We start from the raw sequence: 23,475 nt of genomic DNA, 5'->3' as shown, positions 1-23,475 counted from the left end.
ATATCGATTACACAGACTAATGAGATCTATTTACCAAACTATAATTCACTGTCAATGTGGTTTTTTGTTGGCAATGATTATTACCAAACACTTAATAGATTTCGTAATGAACCCGGTATCACAGCAGCAATGCAATAGACACGCGGGTCCACCGTGCAGATGTTGCAGTACCAGCAGGGGGAGATAATATATTTAAGGCCAAGAAGTCGCTAGTGAACAATGAAGTGAAGTATGAAGTATACCAGGGTCCTTTATTAGCCAGATTAAGCTAGGTGGCTAATGTGTGTTTACATTTAAATGTGTTAGTAATGTCTGTTCAAATGCGTTCCCATGATTATTTTCATGGTGTCTTGAGATAAAATACCTCCCTCTGCCATTATTGCAAATTACTGCACGTGTGTCCATTTCACTCTTGCAAAGAGTGACACCATGGACCAACATGCCTAATACATGTTTTGGCGTGGTGCTGGATGCAGGACGCGCTGTTAAATAATCCTGAATTCTTCTTTGTTCTCTGATGTATTCATTTATAGTCTGGATGACATTTTTTTCTTGTAGCAAACAAAGATCAGCCGACATAATGCGTACATAGGCACTACCAGGCTGGGGACTCCTGCTAAGAGGAAGATAACAGCATAGATCCATGAGGGGTAGGGTATTGATGTCAAAGCTGGAAATGTCTCCTGTAAAAGAACAATGAAAAAAATCCAACAACCTATTATGAGTTTATGCAATAACTTTTCAAACTGGTAAGCTATGTGACTGCTGCCAATTTGCTTATTGTCTTTTGACTTTACTTATGATGATAAATATAAACATTTGGGACGCCATATAATTGCATCAGTGAACATTAAGATACAAAGCAAAACAAAGAGGAGGTGCTTAAGTTGATTCAGTAACTAGGATGGTGGTTGCAAACTTACAGAATTTATGTCCCAGACTAGATAGTTGAGCTGCTTTTGGGCTTGAGTCACCAGGTAGAAAACCAAAATAACCAGGACAATCAGAGGACTGATAAATCGCCACGTAATCTGCCAGAAAATAGAAGGCTTTCGCCCAACCATGAACTTTATGTCCTCGTTGAACCTGCCAAACAAGAAAATTTCAGTTAGCTTCACATCATGTTATACAAAAAATTACCACTTTTTGATGCTGCTTTTCCAAACGGACAAAGAATCTTAATGTCTAAGTTCAGGTATTTCCCTTAATACCTGAACTGTTTGTTTTAGCTTGATATGTGCTGAAATGCCTGCACCAAGCTAACCCCGTTGTTCTTTGTGCTTTGCAGAAAGCTGAGCTACCTTATGCAGCTTAATAGTAGTGAAATGTAAAGCTACTCTTCCTGACACTTTACTTGAGTTTCCAAATATGCAGCTGAAATTAATGGTGTTGGATTGTGTGTCCACAGGTGTTTGTACTTTGCGTCGTAATAAAATGACGGTAAAAGGCTCCGCCCACTTCCTATCCATGTCTTACCATGCAACGACTCTGTGAATGGACTGGAGAAGTGTAGTGGTAGAGTCCTCCGTCAGGAATGAGATATGTGTGTCGACTTTTTATTCTCCCTTAAAATTATTATGCCATAACGCTGCACAGAGCAGCTCTGCTAACAAATGGAAGCACTACTAACCTGTCAATGCCATAGATGTAAACAACAGCTATCATCTCGAACAATCCAATGGTCAGCAGTGGAACAGATCCAGCAAAGTTATCAAAGAGAGTTAACCAATAAATTCCTGATGGTTGTGCAAACAGGAGGCAGATGATGAAGGATACAAAACATGTTGCTCCTAAAAAATAAGAACAATGGATCTTTTGTTAAAAATCCAGCAAGAAACTCTAAAAATGTTCAATTTAAATGTAAAATTCTGAGGAATGCATCAAATGTAGATAAAATAAAATAAAATAAAGCTAAGTTACCAGTCAATATTTCATGGGGACATTTTTGGGGAAATAAATTAAAGTCTTTCAAAGGGACTACGACTCCTTCAATGTTTCCGAAAAGTGTTGAGAGTCCGAGGCAGAGAAGCATGATAAAAAACAGGACAGACCAGGCTGGGGAACCCGGCATTTTGGTAATGGCCTCAGTGAAGACTATAAAGGCCAGACCTGTTCCCTCCACTCCCTGAACAAATGCAATGCAGATTAGAATATAAAATAATAATAATAATAATAATAATAATAATAATAATAATATCATGGGAACTTAATAGATTTTCATTAAAATAGGCACCTCACTGAGGAGTTTCTGCATGTCACAGGTTTTAATGTCCAGTCCAAAAACAGTATCTGGATTGGAGCTGTTCAGATGATGAAGGGCTGCATTGTAGTTGCTGGCAGTGATGCTGTCTTCAGGGAGTTCAAATCCATTTAGTAACGTCCTGATGTTTCTGATGAGAAATTACATCAGATTAGTAATTCGGGGTTACTATTATCTACTTAAAGGATATGCTTACATATGTTTATAATGGCAATGCACAAATGCAGGTGTTCATCAGGTATTCTTACCATCCCCACAATTGAGTTAAGCATGTTAGCATTTTCTAGTCACATTAAACACATATTTTGCCGTAGCTTGATGTGAATATATAAGGATGTTGTGGTGCTGTGTGCTGACTGACAAACCAGCTGGTGTCATGTCTACAGGCAGACTGCTTGCAATGATGACGATCTCATTAGACTGACTTTAAAACCTTTGTACCTATAACTGAACACTGTGAAGTCAACAAAGAGGATAAAAACCTTTACAACCTTAACTCAATGTTTTGCAGAAAAGAAGCTAATAGTTCTGTTGTGCTAAAGCCAGAATGTTTGTTTTTTACAAGACTTGGGAGAAAATTTTTCAAAAGATGCAAATTACATTTGCTGAAAGCATGGTGTTAAGGGGTAGGGGTACCTGGACGTCACAGGGTTTTTAAATTCCTGGTCAGTAAGTTTAGTGCCTTTTACCAAAAAGTAGTAAACTTTTTCAAAGCCTTAAAATAAGCTTTACTCACTCGTTGATACAGGTGTCATATTTCTCAGTGGCCCTGAAGCCAATGATGGAGTAGGTCACTGTGGCTGCATAGACTGAGGTGAGGCCAGTTACCACAGACAGGATCACAGAGTCTTGCACACAGTTGTTGCTTTGGAAATTAAACGTGCAAAAAGAACAAGGAAACAACAGCCTGACTTTGGTTTTTAGAACATTTTTCAATGACTTATTTTGCCTATTTTTTTTAAAAGAAATTAAATTAAAGTGAACAAAATGCTAAAAGTGCAGTTCCTTACTGAACAGGGTTGTAGCTTGAGAAGGAAATCAGCCCTCCCCACGCTAAGCCAAAAGCATAAAAGACCTGTGCACCTGCATCCAACCAAGTAGTTGGATTCATCAGCTCTTCCACCTGCAAGAGGGAGACACACACTGACATGTATTTCTGACCTTTAAATTCATACTTTAAAAAAAAATCAAGATTTGAAACATACATCTGGTGTGAAGAGGAACTTTATTCCACTCAGGGCACCTTTAAGAGTCAGTCCTCGGATCAGGAAGATGGCCAGCACTATGTATGGCAAGATGGCTGTGATGTAGACTGCCTGAGGACAGAAATGAGAGTGGAACAACTTGTGGGATGGAAATGTAGCTATAACAATTAGCATACAAAATTTCATAATTTACAATGCTTTTTCTTTCTTTTTTTTTGTGGAAACCTATTCTGGTACTTAGCTTAATGCTATCAATGCATCATATTAAATGTCTTTTTAAAATTCCAGATTTTAAAAATACATTAGATTAATCAGCTTTGTGGTGGAAGTCTTCCACTTTGGTGGTCTAAGAATCTCGTCACTGCTTTTTGCCGATGATGTGGCCCTGTTGCCTTCATCAGGTGAAGACCTCCAGCTTACTCTAGAGCAGTTCACAGCTGAATGTGAAGCAGCAGGAATGAGAATCAGCACTTTGAAATGAGAGGCCACGGATTTCAGCTGGAAAAGTGAGCAGTGCCCACTCTAAGTCAGGGACGAATTACTGCACCAGGTGGAGGAAGTTAAGTATCTCGGGGTCTTGTTCACGAGTGAGGGGAGCGAGGGATTAACAAATGGCTCTGACGTGGATGTGGACGCTGCACCGGACTGTTGTGGTGAAGAGAAAGCTGAGTGTAAAAGCGAAGCTGATGATTTACTGGTCGATCTACATCCCTTACCCTCACCTAAGGTCACGAGCTCTGGGTAATGACGGAAAGAATGAGATTGTGGGTACAAGCTGGAGAAATGAGCTTTCCCCAAAGGGTGACTGGTCTCTCTCCCTTAGTGATAATGTGAGGAGCTCAGTCATTTGAGACGGGCACAGAGTAGAGCTGCCACTCCTCCACATCGAAAGGAGCCAGTTGAGGAGGTTCGGGCATCTGACTAGGATGCCTCCAGGGGCCACCTGGGTGAGGTTTCCTGGCATTTCTTTCCGGACCCCGGCCCTTGGGCAGACCCAAGACATGTTGGAAATGTTATATCTCTCAGCTGGACCAGGATTGTGTTGCACTTCCCCAGATAAGGAGGAGATGCCTAAGGAGATGGAGATCTGGGCTTTTCTGCTCAGGGTACTGTCCCTACGACCAGGCCCCAGATAAGCAGAAGAAAACTGATGGATGGATGGAGGGATGGATACTCACGTTAATGAATAAAATAGGAACATTGGCAGAGTAAAGAGTGATCATTTTATTTAAGGTTCTACAAACCTTGCCTGAAGTACTGATCCCTCGTATGCAGCAGATACAAACAACTGTCCAGGCAGCTAACAGACATATTATAATGGGCCACTGGAGTCCTCCAGAGTCTGCTATTGAGTTAGAAGCATTCAGAGTGACTCTGTAAAAGTAGTAGTCCACCGTGGAGCTCTGTTGGCATTCTGGTATAAATCCTAAAGTGGGAAAAAAAACCCACTCTTAAACATAGCAAAACAGATGCTATGATTTGTGTGTGTGGGATGAAAATCAGTGTACAAATACCTGTCCTGTTTTCATTGAGAGGACAATTAGTCCAAGGCAATGGATCTTGAAAGGAATTGAAGAAATACCACATGATCCAGGCAATTAAGGTGTTGTAGTACAGGGCAACCATAAAGGACACTAACATGGAGCCAATACCTGAGGGACAGCATTAATCATCTATCATCACAATCACTAAAAACCACACACTGGGTATTTTTGGTTTTTTTGCAGGGACCATTTTACTTACCAACACCTGTCAGATATGGGCTGATGGCCCGCCACACTCCCACACTGCCTTTTCTAAGGCGCTGCCCAATAGCAAACTCTAGCAGTAAGAGAGGCATTCCTTCTAGCACCAGCAGAATCAGGTAAGGAATCAAAAATGCACCTGCAAATATATTTAAGTAGGTTAGAGATTGTTAGTATATCATTAACAGGTGAAAGTAACACACAACTGTTTTCAAGCACAGAATTCTGGGGAACAACTAATGCCATGACAGACATACACGACTGTGGGTGTAAGTCATGCACATGAATGTTTTATTCTCAAATCAGTGCTTTATTAACTGAATTAGCCTGTGCTATATGAATAAATCTAAACTGCCTCTAACCATTCACGCGAACAAACAACGGCCAGGTTCTCTTAGAAAATTTAAATACCACCACTAATACTGTTACTACTACTAATCGTCTTATTAAAATTACTTATCATTGCTGGATGTCATCATTTAAAGTCTAATTTCTTTGCTTTTTTTTCTTAACCACAGTGGTTTTCTCATTTCGGTCTAACCGACCATGAGATGTTTTCTTGTTTTTCTTGTAGTCTATTAGTGTTTTAACATATCGGGTTTGATGTCCAATCTTTTTCTTACTTGAGCCACAGTGATCATCTCAGGAAAAATTATATTCAGAACTTTCATTTTTTCAGCCAGAGGCTCTTTTTTTTTCCTTTTACATTTTTGAGGCTTTCATCACTCCAATGGAAAGCTGCGCTTCCTCTTTGAACTTAATAGTTTCAGTTTCTGCTTTCTTGGCATGGTGATGCAAGCTCCTCCCTTGCTACATCATCACCACTTTCTTTGCTTCACCTAGAGGCAAGTGTGTCTATTTAATGGAAAAAATCGGATTTGGTTCAGAATGATTCAGATTCAATTTACGCATGATGGTAAGAACAAAACAGACTGCTTTGCGCATTTCATAAATCTGATGGTAATTTTGTCATATTAGACATATCAGTAAAAGAGGGCCGTTGTACGCTGGACAGAAATAAAACCCAAAGTGCAGATGTCTGGCCATTAACACAGCATATGAGCCCAAAGACCTCATACAGTGGTGGAGGAACAATGATTTGTTGATGAACAGTACCTGAAAGTCACATCCTGAATAAATAGAAAACAGATCCAGCAAGAACTTGACACAGGACCCCAGAGATACGTCTAACCCTTCAGTTTATCCATGTACATGAAGGCTAAGTATTCCAAATTACACAAGAAGTGGACTGATAATCAGATTGTGTGGGTTTATTTTTGTTTTTTGAACAAGGCTCTGAGTTTGTTAAATGAAGTGTTTTCTGTTAGTCTACATTTTAATGCTTTATGTTTTTGACAAGTGTCCGTTTGTCTGATTCTGTCTGATAACGCGACAACACGATGAAGTGTGTAGGAACTTAAAAATGTTCAAAATTCGACATATTTATGATAATTTAAAACATCTTCTAATAAAAGTTATTAATAGCAGTTAGCCATTAGCAACTGTGTGGCCCTAAAAGTTAGATATGCTCTTATGTACAAATACGATGGGCGACGTTTATCACTATGGTTAGTCATAGATGTGTTTGGCTATATTTAGCACTTTTTTTTTGTAGGCTAAAAATAAGATTTCGTGTCAGTGCAACCTGAAAGGTCACATTGCTGTTTTGTATTAATCAGTATACACCATCACTATTGCACAGAAAGGACACTCGTTGCTATAGCTCATGATACTGTGCTTGAGTTAACGATTTAAAAAGAATGATTAAATTACAAAATAAATGCATATTTTAAAAATATTTGAGTGCAATAAGGTAACTGCATAAAAGTCAACACCTGTCATTACATAATTAAGATTGTGTTTAAACTTAACCAGCTGGACTCAGGGGACATCTTGGTGAATAATCATTAATGCAGCTTGACTGCAAACCTAAGGGCACTCTCTTGTATTAATGAATTGGTGACAATTTAACTCCATTTAAGTGTTGGTACAAAGGTCAAGTGATTTTGTTGCAGTTAAAGTTTTAATTATTTAAAGAAAAGCATATTAATATTATTAATAATAATAATAATTATTAGATTAATATAAAAATTACTTCCTGTATACCACAAACACACATTTTTTAAAATCAGTAAATCACTAAATTGTCTGATTATTAACCAGATATGTTATCTTGCCCTTTCTGTCTTAGCTTACCTCCTCCATGACTCTGACATAAGTAAGGGAATCTCCAAACATTACCCAGACCGATACAGAACCCCACACAGGTTAGTATATACTGAGCTTTGTTGTCCCACTTGGGTCTGTCTGCAGCCTCCTGTTTTTCCATCCTCTCCAGATCTTCATGCCTGGGGATTCTGAGATCCAGTCCTGGGTTAGGAAGTACCAGTCTCATGGTGTCCACTGTATACTGAAGCGCACGTTGTGTCTACTGCTGGTGAAGCGTTTGTCAGGGGGGAGTGCATGTGTGTGCGTCGGGTAATCATGAAACGATTTATGACCTTTACTTTATCTGCAGTGTTGGGCAGATTAACCAGACACAGGCACACTCTGTACTTTCTCCTTCATTTATAGCCGTTGAGTTTCTTAGTTTTATTACAAATTAGTTAACAGTCTACATGAACATTTAAAAGAACAGAAATAGGAGCAAAACCCATTTCTCTTGTTGCTATGGTCAGAACTCTTTTTTTATTCTAAGCATCAGTTTTATTTTCATCACTTTTTGTAGCACATTTCTTCTCACTGAAACACTAAATCATTGCTTGAACCATAATCTAAACTGAACCACAAAGATTTTTAACTGACTATAACTGTTTTTTAATATCTATAGCTTATATTGATTGGCATTGGGTTTTACCCATGTCACAATTATGGGCAATCAGCAAAACACACAAACGCACAAAAAGCTGCAGTCTTTAAATTTGTGTTGTGTGTATTTAATCATTTTAGACTTTAGTACAGTGCTTAATCTCCTTTATCAGATGTTTTCTTTTGCTAACATAAGATAAACAGAATAATCTTATAATAAAATAATAATAATAATCTTACTATAATAAGGGTAGCATATGTATGTATATATGTCTGAACAAAATGTTAGACAGATATCGTGAAACGCATGGTAATTATTAACATTTATGTTTTTAAATGAGCGTCTATTATAAATCCAATTTCTTTGCTTTGCTTCTATATTAAGTTCATTTCATCATCCCTACAAATGTTACGTTTTCCCTTTGTGTTTGTATCATGTGCCATAATCAGCATTCATCTCCCGTGCAGAACTGAGACTGAAGACAAATTTGTATCCGGGGCTAAATTTTGTTTGAGTGAGCACTTATTAGTCACAACTAAGGAAATGAGGGCCACTGTGGTTTGGGCAGACAAGACCAAAGGGGAGATGACTGAACATAATGCAACCAAACCAAACACAGCACATCAAAATAAACCAGGGATCGGCAACCTTTCTGATGATGAGTGCCATCTAAAATTTCCTCAGAAGTCAATGTGCCATATGATTGCATTAGCAATGAATTTAATAACGCTCTATATTAACAGTTACACGCTATATAGAACCACTTTATAGAATCACATTTGTTCGCAGATGTTTGCAGTTATCAGCTATTTTGAAACAAAAAAAGACACTTTTTATCCATAACAAGAACTCCATAACAGCAAATGAGCTGTACGACAGAAAATGCAATGCTATTTATGGTCTCCTCACAACAATGATAAGAAAAATAAACTGGGCCAATATGGCATGTTTGTTAGTACAGAGATACACATGTTAATGTCAGGTAGTGATGTCCAGCAGGTGAAAATGCAAGCACCATGAACACGCACAGCTATGGATTCCAGCTGCGTTCGTAGTTCTGCAAACTTTGACCCCCACAGAGAAGGGCAGGGCGATATGGCCAAAAATATTTATCACGATGTAGATTTGAAAATTTGCGATAACGATATAACTGACGATATAATTGACACGAAACAAAATACAACTCCACAACTTTATTAGTGGGAAAAAAAACCCATCAATTTCTTCTTGTTTAAACAAGCAGCTGTTTATTTTAATGTGCATTACAGCCACACAAAATTGAACAGTGGTTATCCTGTTATATACATGGTTATGGATAACCATGTATATCCACAAAACTTAAGAGGTGCTTTGCAACAAAAGTGCAGTGTGCAAAATCAATAAGTCAAATAATAATATTGCACAAACTCTTGAGTAAAAACAAAACAAACAAAAACATAGATAAATTATGCTACATTTTCTACATTTCAAGTTTTAAGATTCTTTGTCAGAAACACTAACATGTTCACAGATGCGGGCTTAAGGGAGGACCTTTGACAAGTTACATCATTTCCACCTGTGCTGAACAACCTTTGAGATGCAGAGCTAGTTGCTGGAATGCAGAGGTATTCCCTAGCTAATCTGCTGATGTGGGGAAAGTTTACTGTGTGAACTTTCCACCACGAAAGAGGATCACACTCACTGTCTGCTGGTGGACTATTCACATAACTGCGCAGTTCAGATGATAACCTCTCTGCAGTTACCTCTATCTTGACACTAACTGGTCCCTTCAAAAAAAACTCCCGAGACTCTTCTTTGGCTTTTTAACAGCTCCCTGACTTGTTTGGTCTTCAGTAGATTTATGAGGTGTTTCTGAAAAACCTGTGGCTGTGCTACCCTGGTGTGACACAAGATGCTCTAGTTCACTCATGACTTGAACTTTGATGGCTTCGCTTTCACTCTCACAGAAATATTCTGTATGAAACCGTGGATCGAGGAAAGAAGCCATGTTAACAAGCCTCTCTGTGACACTGTCTTTGTAGCTTTTGTTCATGTAATCAAGTATTGCTATTTTGATGTCTTTGGTCAGCTCAGTGTCACCTTCTTTTACTTTTAACATGTCATTGTTAAACATCTGAAGAACAGGCTTAACACATGAAATGGTTACATACTCTTCAGCAGAGAAAGCATCTGTAAACTCCAGGAGTGGACTCAATGCAGTGCTGACCAAGTCAAGCACTTCAATGTCTTGCCATGGCAACATGAGGTGCCTTGTGGTTTTATCAGCTGCTAAGACCTGTGTTATAGCTTTTTCGTGTTCCAGCAGCCGTTGGATCATTCTCTGCTTTGAACCCCAACGAGTGCAACATTCAGTTATGAGTTTGTGTTCTGGTAGGCCCAGTTCCTTTTGGGCAGCCTGCAGAGCTTGCTGGCACTTCCAGCTGTGGCCAAAAGCAGCAACAATCTTCTTTCCCACTCCAACTGCCCATTTGATCCTTGGGTCCTTCACACTTCTTTCTAAAAGACATACATTTAAAAGGAAACACAGTTCATTACTCAACAGCAATATCAATGCGGTGTGGAATGTGTGACATTTAAGTTTTATGTATAACACACAATTATTTACACACACATATAGACACACATATTTATTAGGGGTGCAACGATACTCGTATCGATATTGAACCGTTCGATACAGTGCATTCGGTTCGGTACGCATATGTATCGAACAATAAAATATTTTTAATTTATTTTATCAACTTTTCTTCTGACGATGCTGTCTGTGTTGAGCGCTCAGTGGATCTGCGTTCGACTACTCCGCCTAGACTGCACTGTCGAGTGCAGATCCACTGAGCGCAGCGCAAGCTAGCAAGACAGAAGCTAAGCTCGTTGCAACATGGCAACTACCTCAACGCTACCCGAAATTGAACCTCCCCCACCCTCATTCAGATCTGGCGTTTGGAACTATCTTGGTTTTCATGTGAAGCATGACCCTGATGGTAAGCGCGTCATGGACAAAAGTAAAACAGCATGTCGTATGTGCCACGCAATGCTCAATTTGTGGGAACTAGTGCGTTAGCGCAGTTAGCTTGTTAACGTGTTGACGCCGTCCAGCCCCAAGCACAGGGCGATCCGCGGTAACTTGTTAACGGAGATTTGCCGCGTTATGGCTTTAATGTCATTTTAACGAGATTAACGCTGACAGCACTAGTGGGAACACAACGAACATGACTGCACATTTACGCCGACATCATCCTAGTGCAAAGACAAGTGGAAGCAGACAAAAACGACAAGCATGCTACAAACTTTACCCGAGTCATTTAGATAGCCGTTAGCACATGATTCTCCTTATGGGGACCTGATATGTTTAATATGCTGCTGAAAGTATATGGGAATGGTTGGTGATATTAAAGTCCTGTTTGTGGCACATTAGTATATGTGAGGGGGCAAACTCCTCAAGATGGGTGGTGACCATGGTGGCCATTTAGAAGTCGGCCATCTTGGATACAACTTTTGTGTGACACATCAAACTTATTGGTAATGTCACAAGAAAAACAATGGTGTGCTTGGTTTCAACGCAACTTTATTCTTTCATGAGTTATTTACAAGTTTCTCTTTGTTCACAGCCATTGACACGTCGAAGAGGTTAACACGTGAGGAGCAGATCAAAATTGTGTTGATATCTGGTGAACGCAGTAACCGGGTCATTGCAGCAGATTTCAATGCAAGACACCCTACGAGACCACCCATCTGCCATGCTACAGTTAGCAAACTGCTTGCTAAGTTTCATGAAACTGGTTCAGTGTTGGATTTGCCAAAATGTGGATGCAAGAAAACTGTCACTAATGAAGAAACATCAGTGGCTGTCCTAGCTTCATTCAGAAAGAGCCCACAGCGTAGCACTCGCCGCATGTCACTGGAGAGTGGCATTAGTCGAACATCCCTTCGGCGGATATTAGCTACTCACAAATGGCACCCTTATAAACTCCAGCTACTGCAGCATCTCAACGAGGATGACCCAGATCGGCGCACAGAATTTGCAGAATGGGCAAATCAAAAATTGGAACAGGACCCTCAGGTCACGCAGAAGATTTTGTTCAGTGATGAGGCAAACTTTTATGTGAATGGTGACGTTAACAAACAAACCCACCGCTATTGGTCTGACACTAACCCACATTGGATGGATCCCTCCAAGACTGTTGGAACAACAAAAGTGATGGTTTGGTGTGGTATGTGGGGTACAATGATAGTGGGTCCATTCTTCATCTATGGAAACCTCAAGACCACTGGATATTTGAAATTTCTACACGATGATGCGTTTCCCTCTTTATGCCCAGAAGCCTGCATGTTCCCTGAGTTTTTCCAGCAAGATGGTGCACCACCACATTATGGGTGCCAGGTCCGAGCATTCCTAGATGAACAGTTTCCTGGAAAGTGTATTGGTCGTCGTGGGCCAGTTGAATGGCCCCCAAGGTCTCCTGATCTGACCCCCTTAGACTTTTATCTTTGGGGTCATCTGAAGGCAATTGTCTATGGTGTGAAGATGTGCAGCACCTGAAACTACGGATACTGGATGCCTGTGCTGGCATTTCTCCTGCGGTGTTGCTATCAGTGTGTGAAGAGTGGGAGAAGAGCGTTGCATTGACAATCCAACACAATGGGCAGCATATTGAACACATTTTATAAGTGGTCAGTAGCTTGTAAATAACTCATGAAAGAATAAAGTTACGTTGAAACCAAGCACACCATTGTTTTTCTTGTGACATTACCAATAAGTTTGATGTGTCACATGGTCCTCTTCCTACTGAAAAAACAAAAGTTGTATCCAAGATGGCCGACTTCTAAATGGCCACCATGGTCACCACCCATCTTGAGGAGTGTGATGGCCAAACCCATGGCCACACTCTAAAGTCGGTAACTTTTGTATTTTCATTCTTCATTTGAACATAGTAATACATTTTAGTTGCCAATAACTTTATTGATTGGTTTGGATACATTTGTTCTATTTGTAAGCGCGCACATTTAGTTTACTTATGTATTCATACTACTTCATTTCTTTGCTTTCTGACTAACTTTTGTCTTTTTATTTCTTACCTGCCATTATCCCTGGGAGTTGCTGGACAAAAGATGGTAGCCAGGGTTTGAAACCATTAAATACAAAGGAAGATAATTGGACCACACCACCACTTCCTGCTGAAGGGGGGAATGTGTGTTTTCTTTACTTTAAAAACAAAGTATTTGTATTTAATTAAATATTTGAGTTTAGGGTTTAATGGGGTTTTTTGATTTTCTTCTTTAGTGTTTAGTTTATTAATACTGCATCGTTTGTGATTTATGATTGTGTTTTGTTTGTTACCCCTCATGTGTCACAATGGTCTGATCAGCCATTATATATACCCTTGTATGTCATTTCATGCTTAGGTCAATTATGTGTGTTTGAGCAGTCATTTGCCTGGTTAAGTTTGCAGTCTTTGCCTGAGTTCAGTTTTGTTTCTTTGACCTCTTTTATGAGCTCAACATTTATTACTTTTGTAAATATAATTTTTTGGGGTTAAATAAATGAAAATTATATTTTTCTAATAATTCCTGGGACTCCTCCTGTTTTTCAACTCGGTCCATCACAAGGAGTTTGCCCCCTGACATATACTAATGTGCCACAAACAGGACTTTAATATCACCAACCATTCCCATTTTATTACAGTGTATCCATATAAATGGCCCACCCTGTATATATATCTTGCAGCACAAGTACCCACATTCAGAGATCAATAACACAAACAGTATTATTACCATTTAAACTAATACAATAAGTGCTTAATCTGACGTTATAATTAACTTACCTATTGCAATGTGCAGGCGATGTCTGAAGCATGAAAGTCTGGTCCAGTTGTTGAGTGCAACGGCTTTCACAATGTTGGCCCCGTTGTCTGTCATCACACACACTTGTTTGAGCTGAGGAACTCTTTTAAGACTTTGGCTATATTTTCCCCAGTATGGTCCTCGGGGAAAAAAACTTGTTTCGAGGCACTTGTTTTGTAGCTTCCAGTCTTTGTCCACATAATGTATTGTGAGGCTCATGTAGGGGTCCGATGTTCGGCTTGACCACATGTCCGTGGTGGACGCACTCCACTGAAGATAACGCATTTGACACCTCAGTACTTTAGAGAAGTATTTCTTGGTGGGTAGCTTGTAGCGTGAATTGAACGTTTTAAGCATCTTTTTGAAACCTTCTCTTTCCACACTATGAATAGGCATCATGTCCCTGGCTAAACAATGTGTCACTGCATTAGTTAGTTCCCCCCAGCGTTTGCTAGTTTTGTCATAAGGCATGCAGCTATTTAAAGCTACGTTGATTGTTTGAGGCATTTTGTTGGGTAGATAGCTTGGACTGGGAGTACTGTAAGATGCTAGTTCAGATTTGCCGCTACCACTCCCCGGAGTGTCGGCCGCATGCGGCTTTTTAGTCTTTATTTTGCGGCTCTGGGTGGTTTGGGAAAATAAATTAGAAGTATTTAGCTGAAGTGTATTTTATTTGTGTTTAGTTCTTTTTTTAACTTGTACTTCTAAATTGGAAGATTATTGTGATTTTGAAATATAAAAATTTAATTATATCTTATTATTTTTTCATCGCTCAAAATAAGTGTCACACTCGCGGAAGCCGAAACGCCGTGCATTTATCGAGACTTTCGACCCCAGGTAGGCCAATTATGGATCTTCATATCCACATTATGTCGGCAGCTATTCTCCACCGTGAACTACGTTAAAAACAAACACCGCTCACGCCCCACAGATGACAGCTTACAGTCCTGCGTAAAGATGAAAGCCCCGATTTGCAGACGCTGTGCGCAGAGGTTCGGGACCATAAGTCTTATTGTAAACATATCACGACAGACCCGACGATGTTTGCATGAACATGCTTTTCAGCATCTCTTTATTGACCGCTTTTCACACACGGTTGCTGTACGCATACAGCCGGCTGTAGCTTTTCAGCTCACAGCCCGACACATACCAACACAACAGCATAGAGAGCACAGACTTTAAGGTGGCGAGGCGTGATTACGGGTGCCGCTCAGGTAGACCACGCCCCGCCACACACATTAACCAGGTAAAATACATATTTAGGCATAATTTTGCAAATATCTTTTTTTTTTTTTTTTTTAGCCGCATAGTGCTTTTTTCCAATTACTTTTTAAAAGTCAGGTCAAGGCTCCAAAAGCCCAAAGGCGATATAAGGGTGGCGGCTCACAACAGTTTTTGTTTGCTACATGGATCATTTTAGTTCAGCTGGGTGTCTTTACTTTTGTTATATTTCTTTAAGAGTTCAAAATGTGTTAATTACATAAATAAAATGTAATTTTCTCGGTAGCACTTCATGGATTTCATAAGCAACACTTTAGTTGCTCTGTGGATTCTTTTAAAAAGCAATTAAAAACTTTTCTTTTCAAACAAGCCTTTTGTTGATCTACGTATTTTATATTCTTTATTTACATTTGATCTTTTACATTGTGTATAATGTCTGTTGATTGTATTGTTTATTTTAATCTTTGTGTACAGCGCTTTGTGACTGCCTTTCTGTGAAAAGCGCTTAATAAACTTTACTTACTTACTTTAGTTGTTCATACAAAGAATAAAGGTAAAAAAACAATATATGCAGTGTTATCTTCATTTTAGATGTCAAAAAGTATTTGCGGCTCCCAGTGTTTTCTTTTGCGTGGAAACCGGGTCGAAGTGGCTCTTTGGGTGTTAAAGGTTGCAGACCCCTGCCATAGGCCATATATTACTCACGACTCACGTATAGACCCACTGAGAGAGCTAACCCAGTACACAGTTATACCCAACCACATGGCAGGAGAGTTAGCTTAGCTTAGCCTAGCGCCCGCTAGCGGCACAGACAGAAACATAGTAATTTCCCCCCTAACCTCAGTTACAGTCCCAAACACATCTTATTATCACATCGTCACACATCACAAACTTAACGTTGCTCATTAACGCACACTTTTCACGGAATGACCACTTCTCTGCTGGTAATCCGGAGCAGAAAAGCTCAGGTGCCTTGCCCACGTTTCTCCCTGCCCATAGTCTCTCTCATACAAAGCGGTAGGGTGACCTCTACTGGCCACTCTAAAAAAACTACAGGTGAACTAACAACTGAACAACAACCGTAACTACGGGGCCTTTTGTACAGCCGCCCCCAAATGTATGGAGTACATTTGCTCACAACAAAAGGCAACTTTACAAACAAAGTCACTATGATTGCCTTCTGTCTTCGTCCGGGAGGGCAGGCAGTGCCACCAGCCTCGCCACAGGTCGGGTGAAGGTCCTGTCTTTCACCTTGATGTCAGCAGACCTGATGTGCCCGTCTGCACCGGGGTGGACTTTGGAGATGCGACCCACGAGCCAGGAAGTGCGAGGCAGCTGAGGATCTACGATCATCACCACCAAACCTTCTGTGACATCCGCGGGGGATGACTGCCATTTCTGCCGCAGCTGCAGGCTTGGAAGGTACAGCCGGATGAATCGAGACCAGAAGTGGTCAGCCAGCACCTGCTGAACACTAACACCAAAAACTCCATCTCCGCATGGCGGAGGTTTCATCATGGTTTGGGGTTGCTTTGTCCCAGTTGCCTTGCAGCCATCGATACTGGTTTCATGACCAATTGTTATTGCTGGGTGCTATAATACTTCAATGAGCCAAAGAACACAGTGAAAAAGACGAGCTCTGATGAAGAGTGATGTACAAAACATTCCAGAAATACTGAGAAACTGAAACACTTTTACAAAAGTCCTGCTGCTCATCGCAGAACTTTCACGAGCGGCTACTGAAAACATCTCATGGACGCTGCTAAAGAAAGTATAAGAGTTAATCAATTCAATATTTAGTAAGTCAAACATATGACATGATCGGTGTGCTCAGTGTGTTCAAATAATGACATGAAAAGCTCCGTTGTTTGTGCTAGTTTAGTCAGACAAAGTTTATCAATAGTTGTGCCTCAAGTTAGGATCAGTGCAGAAATTTCACAAACCTTTTCTTGGAACTGTACATCACAAGGTAGAAGTTTACAACAGTCCGCCTTAAAAACACAATAACCAAACAACACAAAAGGGGGCTGAATGGTAGCGAGGCCTGTATTCTTCGTTTTTTTCCAGCTTAAAAAAATCTAAGACATTATTACAGTGTGTAAAAATCTTACTTAATCCAAGGATTATTTACAAAATATTAAAATAAACCTCATGTATATAGAGGCACTCGGCACACCACAGGAAAATGCAACATAAAGTGTCTGAGTAATATGCTGGGTTGCCACGTGACACCAAAGCATCTTCAGTTCATCTTTGCATTGATTGAATGAATGAATACCATTCTTCTGAAAGATTTAGTGACTGCAAAGCCATCACTCTAGGGAACGATGGTCAGGATTTGTCCCATAATTAGTCAATTGTCTGTATTAGACATACATGCGTGGTACATTTAAAATATCAAAAGAATAGTTATATATTCAACCACTGACTGGTTAACTTAACATTACTACTTTCTGTGGGTACAGGAGAAACATATCAGACCGGCTCACCCATTTTTTTTTCTTTGTGCACTCCATACAGATGCAATCTGAGAACATGTTAATTATTGAGCTTTAGATGCTTGTAAGCATATTTTATGAACAGAGCAGGTCAACCTGTTTCCTTCTGCCAAGATAAGCTAAGCAGCCATTGGGTGTCCTGTAGCCCTATAATAAATCTCCCAAAGTGCACAATCATGCAGAAACTAACTAACAACTTAAAAATACACATCTGTTTTTCAAAGATAATAGTCAGCAGTCGCAATCTTGTGCATAGAACACATCAATAAAAGCAAGTACACATCAGTCACATTAAACAATCAAGGCGACATCAACCTAGAACTTTGCTTTGCCGTTCATTTCTATTTTGGCTGAGATAGTGTCCACTGGGTGATCTTTGTAGCTTTTGTCCTTGCAGCACTTCCTCTGGAAAAATTTAAAGAGCGCAAAAATGGGGATGGCCAGACTGGGAATTCCAGCAAGGATAAAGATGATGGCATAGATCCAAGAGGGATAGGGACGTGCTTCCAGTATGGGAAAGCTCGCCTGTGATCGGGATCAACAAAAAAGTTACATTTTGCAGCACAAAACATCAAACTACATCTTTATTCCTGCAGTTACTGTATGTAAAAACTTGTTGTAAACTACTGTGAACAACAAACTTACCGCTTCCTCGTCCCACACCAGATAGGTTAAATCTTTGGTGACTTGGGTAACAAAGTAGAAAATTAGGATGAAGATCATAAGGAGTGGGCTAATCACTCTCCATGTTGCCTGCCAGAAAATATTGGGCTTGTGGCCAACCATAAATTCAATGTCCTTGTTGAACCTGTTTGAAAGCAATAAGAGGGAGACATACATATGTGTAAAAATCATCCATAAAAGGCAACCTTGTAGATTTTATTAGTTACAGTAAATAAAGCATCACATGTCACTGTTTGCTCAACTGGCTGATACCAAAGCAGACTGTAGTCTGTTATTTTTCTCTAAGCTAACTTTGAGTCCAAATTGACAACATTAAAAGATGTATATTACACCACCTTTTTTGCACCTTTTCTTCTAACTATTAGATAATTGTTATAAATAAGTCAACTTAACTGCTTTCATGTGCATGGTCAGAAACTCTAAGCCAAAAGTACATTTTACACATTCCTCCCCTTCCTGTTGCAACATTAAAACACACTTCTGCTGTGATGAGTTACATTATCTCTACTGCAAGGTCAGAAGGCAACGCTTTGTTTGAACTCTAACAAGAACTGTTGGTTGCCTCACTGAACACTGACCTTTTCTGCCTCTTATGAAAATACCAGGAAAGCGAACTTTCCCATAATGACAAGTACAAACATGATTCTGTTTAGATGGTCGGATGTTTGATAAAGTACCTAGAAGGTCATTACTTTGGAAGCTGACTCAATGATCACCTAAGGACGGGCACACTTACCTATCAATCCCATAGATGTAGATAACTGCAAACATTTCACAGAAACCGATGATTAGGAGGGGGATTGAGCCTGCAAAGTTGTCAAAAAGAGCTAGCCAGTAGTTCCCAGAGCGTAGGGTGAATATGAGCCCAAGAGCAAAGGATATTAAGCAAGTAAGACCTGAAAAAACAACACAAGCAGGCGGTTACAATCATACCCAGTTTTCCATGGTGGTTATGAAGAAGTTCTCAATGTGAGAAAGTTACCAGTAAAAACTTCTTTAGGCCAAGTTTGAGGAAGAACTCTAAGGTCTTGAAGGGGAACCACCACTCCCTCAATGTTCCCAAACATAGTTGAAAGGCCGAGACAGAAGAGCATGATGAAAAAGAGGACTGCCCAGAGAGGTGAAACAGGCATCTTGATGATGGCCTCTGTGAAAACGATGAAGGCCAGGCCCGTTCCCTCCACACCCTGAAGCGGTACAGGGCAAATCTTTCAAGTTCTGAATCGATTTTGAATCATTTTTGTGACACTCAAACTGGGCAAATAATCAGGGAATTAACAGGATACAAAAAAATAAAGGCTCCACTGACCTGACTGAGTAAATTCTGAATGTCGCAGGTTTTTAAGGGCAAACCTTGGATGATATCTGGATTTGTCTGATTTAGGCTGGTCAGAACCTGATCGTAGTTCTCTATTGTGATGGAGGTTTCAGGGTAGTCAAAGGCATTGATGAGATGCAGGATGTTACTGAAAAAAAGTAAGAAAAAACTCATATGAGTCTATCTAGATACAAGTAAATCTCACTCTCTCATTTTTCCCCCTATTGTAATGTCATCTTTTGTGCAAACTGAAACTCACTCTCCCTGGCATTCATCAAATTTCTGCGTTGCCCTGAAACCGATGATGGAGTAGATCACCGTTGCAGAGTACACCGAGGTGCAGCCATTGATGATGGAGATGAGAACGGCGTCTTGCTCACAGTTGTTGCTGCAAGTAGATTTTAAAGGGACATAGCGTGAGGACACTTGCTGGACAGTGAGTTCCATTATGACTGTGTAATCAAGACCTTTACTCACTGAACAGAGTTGTAACTGGAGAAAGAGATGAGGCCCCCGAAAGCCAAGGAGAAGGAGTAGAAAACCTGAGCTCCTGCATCCAACCAAGTCTGTGGATTCATTAACTCATCCACCTAAAGAGAATCCAAAGATAAGCATTCTTATTGAGCTGTGAGCAGATTTCTGACCTATACAGAATTTTAAAACGGACACTTTCCCACCTCACTGGCTGTTGTTAGTTAATAATCTAAGAGGGTACACACAATGCACAATTGCACAATTGTCACCAGGTAATTTGGCTTTAAAGTGCCTATCTAGATTACTTATGTATTGGAATTTACAGTACTAACTGTGCTGCGTTTCAGCCTTCAGTATCAGCTTTTATATCAGCTTTTATCAGTCCTGTGATAAAGGTTTACTGCTCTCATGTTTCAGGCCTGGGTGTCTTAAAACGGCAAATAATAGCTTAAAGAAATAGGCTTGTATCTCTGTAAGTACACTTTCTAACAGTTATATAACCATATATTACTGTAATGTCTGTGCAATAAATATGAGCCTTCAGCCATCTAGCTTAGCTAAGCATGAAGAGTGGAAACAATGAGGTCCAGGTTTCACTGACGTTATTGAGTAATTCTCCACAGACGTTGTAAAACTGTACAAAAACCATAATGACAAATAAGTTCATCTTGTCCCTTCTGATTCTTGTGACATGTGATACATTGAACCCTTACATCTGGTGTGAAGAGGTACTTTATTCCCTCTGTAGAGCCTTTGAGAGTCAATCCTCTGATGAGGAAGATTGTGAGGACAAAATATGGGAGAGTGGAGGTGATGTAGACAGCCTGAAAAAAGAAAGATGGCACGTGTATATCTGAGCAAACCTACATGTAAAAATCACTTCCTTTTCTTAGACATTGTGATTTTTCAGACCTTGCCAGTAGTCTCAATGCCACGAATGCAGCACACATACAGCAGAGTCCAGGCAGCGAACAGGGCCAGCACCATCCACCACTGCAAACCTCCAGAGTCATCAATGGCTGCTGAAGTGTTCAGAGTCTCTCTGTACCAGAAGTAGTCAACAGTGGTGCTCCGTGCGCACTCAGCCACTAAACCTGCAAACGGCACAAGCAAGAGCAACTTGATGGCAGGCTAATCATCGCATAACGTTCTATTGTAACCTCTTGTTAGATGAAGGCACACCTGTGCTGTTAGCATTGAGAGGGCATTGGCTCCAAGGCAGAGGATCTTGAAAGGAGTTGAACAGGTACCACATGATCCAGGCCATGATGGTGTTGTAATACATACCGACCAAAAATGAGACAAGTAACGATGCAATGCCTGCAAAAGAATGAAGAAAGCAGTGGAAAAACTCACAGTGATTATCTGCTTAAGATGTGGGCCATGTTTGCTAGCTTATTTTAGCATGACAGCATAGTAAGTGCTATGTTTATATATGTTACATATGATATATGCTTGGCAGGAATTTGGTCTCATTATGGTGCTCAGTGTACACTTAAGTGATCCCAATATTGAGTGTTTTTTTCTAAATGCTTGGATAGGAATGATTACTCGGTCTGTATTTTGTATTAAAACCTAGCTTGAGTAACCGTTGCTGCAAAAGCAAACCTAATGGAAGAACAGAACAATTCCATCCTCTAAAAACTCTAAATTAGTTAATACATGAGATATTTAGCCATTACGGGAATTATAACTTATTGCTGTCTGTGGAGCCATTTTGCCAACATAGACACAATAAAACACAAAGATACGAAGGCGCACACACCCACACACATGCATGTTTTTTTTTGTACACACCAACTCCAGTCAGGTAAGGGTTGATTGCTCTCCACACTCCCACGCTGCCTTTTCTCAGGCGCTGACCAATGGCAAACTCTAAGTGCAGCAGCGGGATTCCCTCCAGAACCAACAGGATAAGGAACGGGATCATAAACGCTCCTAAAAGCACAACATTAACATTCATAATGAATTAGCAAAGTGGTGAGATTTTCACTTTATTAGACACTTTAACAAAGGAAACTAAGCACAAAGATACTTGTAAACTGTGAAAAGCAGCTTTTTATTAGCTAAACTAGGAACTGTACAAACCAAGAATAAGACTCACACATTACCGTTCCCATAGCATTTATCTCAAGAAAGACTTTATTTTTTTGAGTTTCATTAAATAGAAATAAAATTCAATAAAAATCTAGTCAGCATCTATATCTGATTATTTATGGTGAATAAAACGGGCATTTCCATAATTCATACTGTGGGGTTCTTTGTGTTGATACAACATGTCTGCATGCTTTGTCCTATCACTTGGTTGTAACCTTTTAACAAAAGCATTTCTCAAATGGTATAATTTCTTTCTAATCACTAAAATCCATAGTGTCCTTTTGTTAGCAAAAACAAAGTAAATCCACTGATATTTTCTTTTGTGGCATCTAGTCTATATTCAAATATCTTTCACATCTACTGCCCCACACGTCCCTGCATACCTCCTCCATGGCTTTGACACAGGTACGGGAACCTCCAGACGTTACCGAGTCCCACGCAGAAGCCCACGCAGGTGAGGAGGTACTGGGCTTTGTTGTCCCATTTGGGCCTGTCCCCAGCCTCCTCGGTTTCCATCCTTTCCAAATCTTCATGAGATGGGATTCGGTCATCCAGTCCTGGGTTTGGTAATTTCAGCTTCATGGTGGCTTGCTGTAAACCTCCTCCGTGCAAAAAAGAAATTGGAAATAAGAGCTTCTGTGTCTCTCTTTAATAAGAAGTTCTGTTACTTTTGTAAATTTTTAAGCAACTGAGAGGATTCAGAAGTAAACCTCCTCTGTGCAGTCGGCTCCTGAGTCTCCGAGGACTATCTCTCTCTCTCTCCTCCCTCTCTCTGAGTCCTTTATCCCTACTGTGTGTCCAGGTGAGGGACACTGAGGCATTTACTGTGACCCGTTGCACCTAACTTGTGGTTATCAGTCACTTGTCTTAACCTGTGTTATATTATATGATGTCAGCAACTTTAAGCGGAAAAAGGTGCAACCTTGTTCTTAGTGGTTAATACATTACACGAGATGCTGCCAATAACCCTTTCCCTGGGCGAAGAGTGATTGGGTGAATTCTAATAACGGAAATGATACAATATAAACCTCTATCTTTACCATCGGGTCACGTTTTTGTAATCCCTGATAAACTAGATGGCTTATTTCTTGCTACAATAAGAACATTATTCGGTCTGTGAAAGCTCATTTGTGACTTATTTTAAATGATAACCATTAAAGTATTTTTAAAATGATCACAGAGTTGTGGAAGTGATTTTTTTCTCTAAGTTTATACCATGTTTACCTCACAGTATGATTGTCAAGTAGTTCACGGCCCTTGTAAACCTTATCAGTGTTGCTCTCTAACGTAATAACTAACTAATGAAAGGCTGGCATCAACATTTAC

General features: G+C 40.0%; 2 protein-coding genes across 2 annotated transcripts; both read right to left on the bottom strand.

Annotated features, from left to right (window-relative positions):
• Positions 1–527: 527 nt before the first annotated feature.
• Positions 528–7,623, bottom strand: LOC146644141 (sodium-dependent neutral amino acid transporter B(0)AT1-like). The gene is made up of 12 exons (XM_085395365.1): positions 7,407–7,623; positions 5,209–5,349; positions 4,980–5,117; positions 4,710–4,891; positions 3,466–3,576; positions 3,271–3,383; positions 2,997–3,125; positions 2,234–2,390; positions 1,921–2,125; positions 1,631–1,790; positions 924–1,086; positions 528–683 (listed from the first exon to the last, which is right to left on the bottom strand). Exons 1-12 carry the CDS (start codon positions 7,603–7,605, stop codon positions 528–530), a joined length of 1,854 nt encoding a protein of 617 aa, XP_085251491.1. The 5' UTR covers positions 7,606–7,623.
• Positions 7,624–17,709: 10,086 nt separating this feature from the next.
• LOC146644140 (sodium-dependent neutral amino acid transporter B(0)AT1-like) lies at positions 17,710–22,834 on the bottom strand. Its single transcript, XM_085395384.1, has 12 exons — positions 22,533–22,834; positions 21,850–21,990; positions 21,235–21,372; positions 20,965–21,146; positions 20,766–20,876; positions 20,056–20,168; positions 19,838–19,966; positions 19,570–19,726; positions 19,243–19,447; positions 18,997–19,156; positions 18,222–18,384; positions 17,710–18,101 (listed from the first exon to the last, which is right to left on the bottom strand). The coding sequence occupies exons 1-12, from the start codon at positions 22,729–22,731 to the stop codon at positions 17,892–17,894; spliced, it is 1,908 nt and encodes a 635-aa protein (XP_085251510.1). The 5' UTR covers positions 22,732–22,834; the 3' UTR covers positions 17,710–17,891.
• Between the last annotated feature and the right edge of the window lie 641 nt (positions 22,835–23,475).

Source organism: Rhamphochromis longiceps, linkage group LG22 (assembly GCF_057381845.1).
Source record: "Rhamphochromis longiceps isolate RC_006_pf linkage group LG22, R_longiceps_female_GT1.1, whole genome shotgun sequence".
Taxonomy (NCBI): domain Eukaryota; kingdom Metazoa; phylum Chordata; class Actinopteri; order Cichliformes; family Cichlidae; genus Rhamphochromis; species Rhamphochromis longiceps.
Note: the sequence above shows the minus strand (reverse complement) of the source record. Positions and strands in the feature narration are given on the sequence as shown.